Source organism: Crinia signifera, chromosome 2 (genome assembly GCF_055691185.1).
Source record: "Crinia signifera chromosome 2, ASM5569118v1, whole genome shotgun sequence".
In the NCBI taxonomy this organism is placed as follows: domain Eukaryota; kingdom Metazoa; phylum Chordata; class Amphibia; order Anura; family Myobatrachidae; genus Crinia; species Crinia signifera.
The window spans coordinates 137901440-137911907 of NC_139218.1; the positions used below are offsets into that span (position 1 = coordinate 137901440).

At 39.6% G+C, this 10468-nt stretch overlaps 1 protein-coding gene across 5 annotated transcripts in view; it reads left to right on the forward strand.

Annotated features, from left to right (window-relative positions):
- FOXP4 (forkhead box P4) overlaps positions 1-8244 on the forward strand; it is a 66475-nt gene extending 58231 nt beyond the window's left edge. For 3 of the 5 annotated variants that reach the window (XM_083172948.1, XM_083172949.1, XM_083172947.1), the window contains exons 15-17: positions 694-760; positions 5673-5845; positions 5944-8244. In XM_083172948.1, coding sequence (XP_083029074.1) covers positions 694-760; positions 5673-5845; positions 5944-6079 — 376 coding nt within the window. In that variant the 3' untranslated portion in view covers positions 6080-8244. The remainder of the gene's footprint in view (positions 1-693; positions 761-5672; positions 5846-5943) is intronic. The other 2 variants (XM_083172951.1, XM_083172950.1) reach the window with 1 other exon arrangement.
- The last annotated feature ends 2224 nt before the right edge of the window (positions 8245-10468 follow it).

The following is a 10468-nucleotide window of genomic DNA, read 5'->3' on the forward strand; positions in this document are numbered from 1 at the left end:
ATAGAAGAACTGAAAATAAATACACAAACAAATCTGCCAGAAATAATATAAACATGCCTACTTATTAATTTGCCACAAAGAAAAGATTAACAGTGTAGTTTACTAAAGTAAGTGTATCTGCTGGTGTCCAGTTCAAAATAAAGTCATGCATCCTTCTTTAGAAAATGTGCATGTTCTTATTGTTTGACTGTTTGTTTGACTGTTAGCCACACAAAAATCAAGCCTAAATGCAGCTGATGTAATACCAAGTAATTCCATCAGATGGCAGCAGAGTTACATTTCTTCAATAGTGCAAGTAACAAAATAGTATTACATGGTAATGGTTTTAAAGTTCAGCGGTTGCAAAAAGTGTACCTACTTTTATTTATATATATATATATATATATATATATATATATATATATATATATATATATATATATATATATATATATATATATATATATCAGTATTTATGAAGGCACCTGGACAGGTATATTTATTATGCAGAGTACCTTTCATATAGATAGAGACTCCATTATGGTTCAAATTATTTTTATCAAAACCTATAGTGCAAGAACTCCAACGTTTCGGAGTTAACAATACCCCTTTGTCAAGGTGCAGAAAAAAATTATAATTTGATATAATCTGTGAACTAAAGTTTTTATCTCTAAACACCTGTAACCACATATCCTTTGTTTTTCATTTCTGCAGGAGCCCAACCCTGGTTAAGAACATGATTTCAGGCTTGGGATATGGAGCCTTAAATGCCAGTTACCAGGTGAGATAAGACCTTCCGGGCAAGGTCACCTTACAGCCGACTAAGCAGATATTCAGTCATCTGTTTTTGTAGCACTATGAAAATTAGTCATTTGTCAAGACAGGCTTCTTGTCCTGAAGACTGGCTCCGGCCCGAAACACTGTAGACATTGCACAGACATTGACGCTAGTTCTTCGAAATGGTGTGTGTGTGTGTGTGTGTATGTATGTATGTATGTATGTATGTATGTATGTATATACATACATACTGTACACATACACATATACACACACACACACACAGAACCAATAGGGTTACACAGTGCCCAAATATATTGTAGTGAGATAAATAATCTCTGTCTTTCCAACTACTTTTAAAATTACAATGAACCAAGATTTCTTCTTACATATAAAACATTTATTATAAAATACATAAAAACAAATATTCTTGAAATAGAAGTATTTTCTTGGGATTGGGGATCATACCAAGTACCCTTGGAGAGATATATAGATATATATAGATATATATATCTATATATATATATATATATAGATAGATAGATAGATAGATAGATAGATAGATAGATATATAGATATATATATAGATATACAGAGAAAATACCAGCGCAAAAACAAAGTCCTCTGATGATAGGGAAATCTGTAGTGTCTCGATGTGTGCCGCTCTATGTAAGACCCTCACCACAGGGATCCGATAAAGTACTTGCAAAAAATGGAAAAAGAGCGCACTCGTGAGTATGATAAAAGTATAAATTTACTAATGCACATATGCTCACATACATCAAGGTTCAGGATAATCAGCTTGCCAGCATAATATGGTACATCAACCGGTACGATGGAACAGGTAGGGAGACGTTAGATGGTATCAGGAAGGACCTCCAAGGCAGACCGCTCTCACCGCCGCACTTGCAGGCCTGTATCCAGGGACGTCGCTCCACCACACTCCGGGACCTCTCACTAGTAAGCTGGAAGCAGACAGCCAGAGACGTAGGATCACGTCAGGTGTCTAAGCCACGCCCAACGCGTTTCGTCACCGTTGGACTTCGTCAGGGGGTGTGTCCATACCTCTCCTTGTCAAACATATATATGGCTATCAATTAACCCATCCAGGTGAAATATATCATACAATTTACAACATTTAACATAATACACAGTTAATATCCAAAATATCTACACGCATATGCTACAGAAAATGACAGTTCATCCGTATATCTTTATTATATTGGGTGAAACTGCTATAAAAAAGAGGAAGTAATAATAAAAACTATATCAATTTAATTTAAATATGTATGTAAAAAAAAAATATTTTTTTTATATAAAAGTATATGTATATATATATAGAAAAATACACATATATATCTCAACAGTATAAAAATTCTAATAAAAATACATTTATAATTTCTATTCCGGAGAAGTGTCAGCGAGGTAGCAACAACCTGTAGATTTACAGACAGGACAAAGAAAAAACAGTTTTAGTGACTGATCAATCAATTTATAAATAAATCACAATAATGTAAACATACTGAAGAGGAATATATTAAAGAAAGAGAGAAATATATAATGGGTTACAACATCACTCCTACACATCATTGCGCGCTTGACCCGAACTCTATGATACACAGGTGGAGCACAGCTCAACAGCACCTGAGCATCGAGTTCAAACCTGCGACAGCAAACAACTTTAGTGCAGGAAGGGTGTGATGTCGCATCCCTCATTTAACCCTGCAGGTGACAATGTCCCCAGAGTGTATATCCAAAACGTTTCTCTCATACTCAATTTTTTCAAAATATCACCGCCACGGCTGTCAAGACTGACATGCTCTATGGCTCTAAAGGAGAAATTGTTCAGGTCAGATGAACAACAATTATTAAAATGTCGTGGCACACTATGCGTTAATACTTTATTTTTGATACTGCGGGTGTGCTCCAAGATACGTATTTTTAATAATCTTTTAGTTTTACCTATGTATCTTTTACCGCATTTGCAGTCTAAAAGGTAAATAACATTTGTAGTAGTGCAGCAAATATTAGATTTAATCTCATATGATCTACTTTTATCTGCATTAAAAAACTTCGTTCTTTCCTTACTCATATATTTGCAGACTTTACATTTGCTTCATGGAAAACAACCTTTAGTTTTACCTAACCAATTCAAATCTAATTCACTTTTAAGATTGCTAGGAGCCAAAACTGATCTTAGTGTATTAGCCCTTTTAAAAACGACCTGAGGTTTTTTTGGGAGTACTCCTTTAAGAAAGGGATCAAGCAAAAGTATATCCCAATGCTTCGACAAAATATCTTTAATTTCTTGGCCATGTACATTATATTTTGTAATAAAAGGGACAACAATTTTTTCATTTGTATTATCCTTACTTTTATATTGCAAAAGATCACCTCTATCGAGTGATCTCACTTTTTGTTTGCAATTATCTATAAGTTTACATGGGTAATGTTTTTCTTTAAATCTGTCATCAAAAATGATAGCTTAGATATACTTATACATATCTAAAGGATGTCGACAGTAATAGCTATGTCGACTATAGAAGTAATCACTATCGTAAGTGGCTGGATAATATCCCGTTTTCGCAATATATGCGTATTAAGAAAAACTGTAGTAATACTGCCAAGTTTGAGGAACAAGCTATCATTTTTGATGACAGATTTAAAGAAAAACATTACCCATGTAAACTTATAGATAATTGCAAACAAAAAGTGAGATCACTCGATAGAGGTGATCTTTTGCAATATAAAAGTAAGGATAATACAAATGAAAAAATTGTTGTCCCTTTTATTACAAAATATAATGTACATGGCCAAGAAATTAAAGATATTTTGTCGAAGCATTGGGATATACTTTTGCTTGATCCCTTTCTTAAAGGAGTACTCCCAAAAAAACCTCAGGTCGTTTTTAAAAGGGCTAATACACTAAGATCAGTTTTGGCTCCTAGCAATCTTAAAAGTTAATTAGATTTGAATTGGTTAGGTAAAACTAAAGGTTGTTTTCCATGAAGCAAATGTAAAGTCTGCAAATATATGAGTAAGGAAAGAACGAAGTTTTTTAATGCAGATAAAAGTAGATCATATGAGATTAAATCTAATATTTGCTGCACTACTACAAATGTTATTTACCTTTTAGACTGCAAATGCGGTAAAAGATACATAGGTAAAACTAAAAGATTATTAAAAATACGTATCTTGGAGCACACCCGCAGGATCAAAAATAAAGTATTAACGCATAGTGTGCCACGACATTTTAATAATTGTTGTTCATCTGACCTGAACAATTTCTCCTTTAGAGCCATAGAGCATGTCAGTCTTGACAGCCGTGGCGGTGATATTTTGAAAAAATTAAGTATGAGAGAAACGTTTTGGATATACACTCTGGGGACATTGTCACCTGCAGGGTTAAATGAGGGATGCGACATCACACCCTTCCTGCACTAAAGTCGTTTGCTGTCGCAGGTTTGAACTCGATGCTCAGGTGCTGTTGAGCTGTGCTCCACCTGTGTATCATAGAGTTCGGGTCAAGCGCGCAATGATGTGTAGGAGTGATGTTGTAACCCATTATATATTTCTCTCTTTCTTTAATATATTCCTCTTCAGTATGTTTACATTATTGTGATTTATTTATAAATTGATTGATCAGTCACTAAAACTGTTTTTTCTTTGTCCTGTCTGTAAATCTACAGGTTGTTGCTACCTCGCTGACACTTCTCCGGAATAGAAATTATAAATGTATTTTTATTAGAATTTTTATACTGTTGAGATATATATGTGTATTTTTCTATATATATATATATATATATATATACATATACATTTATATAAAAAAAATTTTTTTTACATACATATTTAAATTAAATTGATATAGTTTTTATTATTACTTCCTCTTTTTTATAGCAGTTTCACCCAATATAATAAAGATATACGGATGAACTGTCATTTTCTGTAGCATATGCGTGTAGATATTTTGGATATTAACTGTGTATTATGTTAAATGTTGTAAATTGTATGATATATTTCACCTGGATGGGTTAATTGATAGCCATATATATGTTTGACAAGGAGAGGTATGGACACACCCCCTGACGAAGTCCAACGGTGACGAAACGCGTTGGGCGTGGCTTAGACTCCTGACGTGATCCTACGTCTCTGGCTGTCTGCTTCCAGCTTACTAGTGAGAGGTCCCGGAGTGTGGTGGAGCGACGTCCCTGGATACAGGCCTGCAAGTGCGGCGGTGAGAGCGGTCTGCCTTGGAGGTCCTTCCTGATACCATCTAACGTCTCCCTACCTGTTCCATCGTACCGGTTGATGTACCATATTATGCTGGCAAGCTGATTATCCTGAACCTTGATGTATGTGAGCATATGTGCATTAGTAAATTTATACTTTTATCATACTCACGAGTGCGCTCTTTTTCCATTTTTTGCAAGATATATAGATATATAGATATATATAGATAGATATATATATATATATATATATATATATATATATATATATATATATATATATATATATATATATATATATATATATATATATATATATATATATATATAGATATATATATAGATATATATATATATATATAGATATATATATATATATATAGATATATATATATAGATATATATATAGATATATATATTTATTTATTTTTATATATATTTTTTTTTTTATTTTATTTTTTTTTTTCTGGGGAAAATGGTTTCTCTCAGATGCTTATGTAGTGGTATATAGCCTTGTTTTCTAATTGTAGTTTCAATAGTCATTATTTGCTTTACCAGATACTAGTTTCTTAAAATGCTGTTTGGGTGAACCATATATTTATGTTAGAAAACACTGCTGCTAAGGTAATGATAAATCACTTAATTTTGTCAATTTTTTTTTTTTTTTTTACCTTTTTCTAACAGTTCTTTATTCCCACCCAGGCTGCACTCGCTGAGAGTAGTTTTCCTTTGCTGAATAGCCCTCCATTGCTTAACAGCTCTGGCAGTGGCCTCCATGGTGGACATGATGATGTCACAAGCACAGGAGAGCCTGGAAACAGTAACGATAGCAGCCCACGCCTGTCTCCCCAATACAGGTACTGTCTGCTTTAACATCTGATCATGATAATCGGTAGTCTTATTAACACAAGTGTAGGTTTTGCAATACTAAATGTTCATCTCTTTTATACTGCAGTCAGTCTGTCCATGTCAAAGAAGAGCCAGCTGAAGAGGACGTCAGGTCTGGCTCTCTCTCAGTCCCCAGTCAGAACACAGTGCTGCCAGAAGACCAAGACTTGGAACCAGAGACCGCTATGGAAGAATTGTCCTAATTGCTTCAGTATCCAAGCATTACCTCCCTTGCCCCAAAGTCCAGCACTTCCATCAGAGACCGACTTGACCCTCCACGCAAACCTTGTTCAGTTGAAACTGAATGAGTCTTGGACATGGCCACTTACCATCACTTGGGTCTTCCTCATTTTTTGCAGCACTTCACTTCAGTGACTTATGGACAGAAGAGGGGCCCACATTCCATTTTCACCCCAAACAGATATGGAATAGGCACTGATTCTTTTTATGGCTGGATATTACCAGGGAGGGGGAGAACCACTCTTGTGTTCTTTCCCCATCTGCACATTTTGGGAAGCATGGACTCCTACAACTGCCTTTTAGGAGCATGCCTGGACCTCTTTCTCCGTCCCACAATGCATGCAGGGCTGGGTGTCCCCTTTTACTAGCTCTTTTGTCTGGTCAATTCTGAAGGTACCAAAAACCCAGACTTTTATTTATTTTGCTCTGCTTGGTTCGGATCAATGTTACTGCTGGCATTCCTCACACATACATGTGAGCATATGGTACGTACACTTACAGATGGGCGAACAACATGAAGCATACACGTACAGCTCAACACACACTAATTGTAGACAAATGCACACATGGGGGACTATGAAGAGCAATGTTGCTTGTGCCTTGGAGGGGATTTGTGCACTGCAAAATAGGACAAATGCTGCTTCATATGTGTACAACGTTTGCAACCCATCTGGACTTGCCCTGTCTTCAAACTACTTTTACAAATATTTTTTGTACCTGTAAAATATATAGTTCCATGACTGGTGCACATGAAAGAACTGTGATTTTCAGTTCCACTCCATATTGGCGCCTAATGCCCTTTTTGTTAGAAAAAAAAAAATCCTAAAGTGTCAGTTCATCAGTTCCAATCACAAGCCACTTATATCCTTACTGTGTTATATAGAACTACAGTGTTACATGACAGACAGGATCACTATTAGACCTATGAAACTGACTGCAGTCTACCAAGAATGTTGTGTTGTATGGGACCAATTCTGTTGCATATCATGGAACATACATTCCAAGTTCACAGATAAATTAAACATACCATGTTTGTCATATACACCTTTATTTTTTTCCATTGACATGCACATTTGCAGTAGTTGGTTTCCTATACATGCTCTTTATTTACATATACTGACACTGCCTATTTGTATACATTTCACATCCACTGCCCTAACACATACATGTACATTTGTTCAGTGACCATATAAACATACGTTGCCCATTTAGTTCTTCACAAACTGCCCTTTTTGTCACAGAATGACACACCCCTCCTGAGCAAATGAAGGGCTAGTAGTCAGACCTTCCCTCCTGTGTGCTGCATCCTCCTACCCTTCCCTGACCAAAGATACCTCTTCATGCCAAATAAACCAAAACCACCTCTTCTTTGGCTTTAGATTTCTGAGACATGGAATAAAATACGGAGGTCATCCCAAGCCAAAGGTACCAGTGTATCTGTAACAGTCACTGAGACTGTCATTACCCTTCCCTGCTGGAGTCCGTTCTCTCCTCATGCTGTATCTCATCTGCCTGTATACATACACTATGAGGCTTGGTGTCAATGTCAATAGTAACTGTCATGCACTTTGTGCGGAAGTTTGTTGACTGTGAAGAATCGTAAGAGTGTGATTTTTGTCTGTGTGGGTGCGTAGCAAGAATATAAAAAGTATTAATTTTGATCATATATAATTCCTATTATAGTGTGAATGATGAGTGTCACACACATTGATAAGTGTGTGTACTTCCACTCTGTGAGTGTGAACTTCACTTGAAGTTAGAGTTTTTGTGAATGTAGAGTGCGTGGGAGTTTTCATGTTTAAAGGGTACACACACTCATGTGAAAAGTGTAAATGGCACTGTGTGTATACAACAATGGATGAGAACATTAACACACTGCAGCCCCATACATTGTGTCCTTTCCTTTGGATCTGACCTTGTGTTGTGCTATGCTGCTGGTTGGTGGGAGGAGACGAGGCAGGAATTGTTACCTCATCAGTGCTGTGGTCTTGATATAGCAGATCCAACACTGTGACGGCATCACGTGTGCACCTGGTCCAGATTCCTTGTGTACAATAGGTTCTAGGTGCATGAAACAAACATGTATGGACATTGGCATATAAAATGCAATAAATATAATTCTGCCACACATCCTGCTACTTGTGTAAACCAAAAGAAGTGATACATTTGTAACAACTGATGTCCATCTGTGTGATGGTACCTTAGATGCACTGCTGAACAAACTTACCTTATGGACAAACTTTCTCAACTTGGAATCACTCATTCTTTAGTTTACATTCTGTTGACAGACCGATCTAAACCTTGCAGTTAATCAGAGGCGTAGGGAGGGCGGAGCCACCGGAGCTTCTGCTCCGGGCGCCGATTGGTGGACTGGCGCCGCTGGCCCGCCCCCCCCTCCGCAAATGATCCCTGCAATTATAGCATCTTCTTCCAATACTTATGACTGAAGCTGCTGCTGCTGCTCGGGCAGGCTCAGTCGTCTGTGATGACTAGCCAGCCGGAGCAAGCCCCCCGCCCCCCCTATCACACCCTGTATGTACCCACCACCCTGATAATAAATGCCCGTCACCCGCAGTGCATTACTGGGAGGCTGCTGACCAATGACCTGCAGCAGAAGGCTGCTTCCGTTCTCTGTAGTCTGCGCAGAGACTGGAACACGAGCAGCAGTGTCAGGGACTGAGGAGGGAGACAGAGGAGGGGGACTGACTGCCTGGCAGGGAGATTTGTCACACAGAGGACGAGACTGCATCACAGCCAATGCGCCTCCTTCCTCCGCCAGGGCAGTCCGTCTGATACTGCCAACTGCAAGGTGATCGCTATGCACTTGAAGTGCTTCCTGCCCTGAAAGGGTTAAGGGTCGGCCTCCCTCCCTCCTCTCTCCTTATCTGTACACCTCTCCAGCCCTTGTTTTATGCTTTATTGGGCTCTGCATTTAGAGGTCGGGGGTTATGTGCCCAGGAGAGCTGTATACGGCAAGTTATTTATGAATACCTCTGTTCGGCTGTAGCCATCTCCCAGACAACTGCACATACGTAGCTCCTGCACAAGCCAGGCACAGAGGGAGTGGGGTCTGAAAGTTTAGATAACATATGCTAAACTGCAGCCTGAATTTAGCAGAGTTAAGAACATTTACTAGCAGCCAGCAGCACTTAGGTATGATGTTCTCTCTCTTCCCCTTGGAACACTATACCCTCAGTCTCTCTGCAAGTAACTTGCTACACTCCCTCCTCCCTGGCTGCAGCAGCGTCACTCCATCCCAAGCGCTGGCTACTCCATCCCAAGCGCTGGCTGTAGCCTGGGGAGGAGGCTGACTGCTGCTGGCTGCCGCCCTGCTGTGCCTCCTGCCCTCCTCAGTTTGTCACACATCACATCAAGGTGGATTTTAGTTTTTAAGTAAAGTCTTATGGAGCACTTTTTTTCTTAATTTGGGTGATGAAGCTGGCACCTCTGGAGGGGGGAGAATGTGTGTTCCTGCCCTCTACATCACCCCCTTCCCCCCGATGTAGACTCTCTAGAAGAGGGTGTGGTATGATTCACCGACAGTCGGGATCCCGACAGTCATTATCCCGACGTCGGGATCCCGACTGCCTGGTCTCAGACAGCATGGCCAGCGCAACAAAGCCCCTTGCGGGCTTGCTGCGCTCGCCACGCTGCGGGCACGGTGGTGAGCTACGCTCGCCACCTATTCTATTCTCCCTCTATGTGGGTCGTGAACCCCCACGAGGGAAAATAGCCGACGGCCGTCGGGAACCCGGCCGTCAGTGTTTTAACAGTCGGGATCCCGACGTCGGGTTAATGACTGTCGGGATCCCGACTGTCGGGACCCCGTCCGGCAGCCCTAGAAGATCCCTGCAGCTGTATACATGGCAGTAGTACAGCTGTTGCAGCCGGCAGCATCAGGATTTTGCTCTCCCCTTGGCAATGAGCAATTTCATTCCCCACTGGCAATGTCCCCCTTGGCATCGAGCATGAAACCCCCCATGACATCAAGCATGGAGACCCTTGGCATTGAGCACGTAGCTAAATGGCACTTATGTGTCAAATGTGTAATGGGCATTACGGTTTGTTATATAATATGTAATGGGCATCAGGTGTGGCCTTATGTGTAATTGGCATTACGGCGTGTGGCTTTATGTGTAATGGGCATTACAAAGTTCCCAAAAATATGCAATGGCAATTGCGTTGTGTGGTATAATGATAGGCCGTGCCCCCTTTTCACCACGCAAGAGCCCCGCCTACTATAAATTGGGGCGGCGCAAAACATGCCCTTGCTCCGGGCACCATAGCACCTAGCTACACCACTGCAGTTAATTAGTAACATAACTCCCAACATGACCCATTCCAGGAGGGAC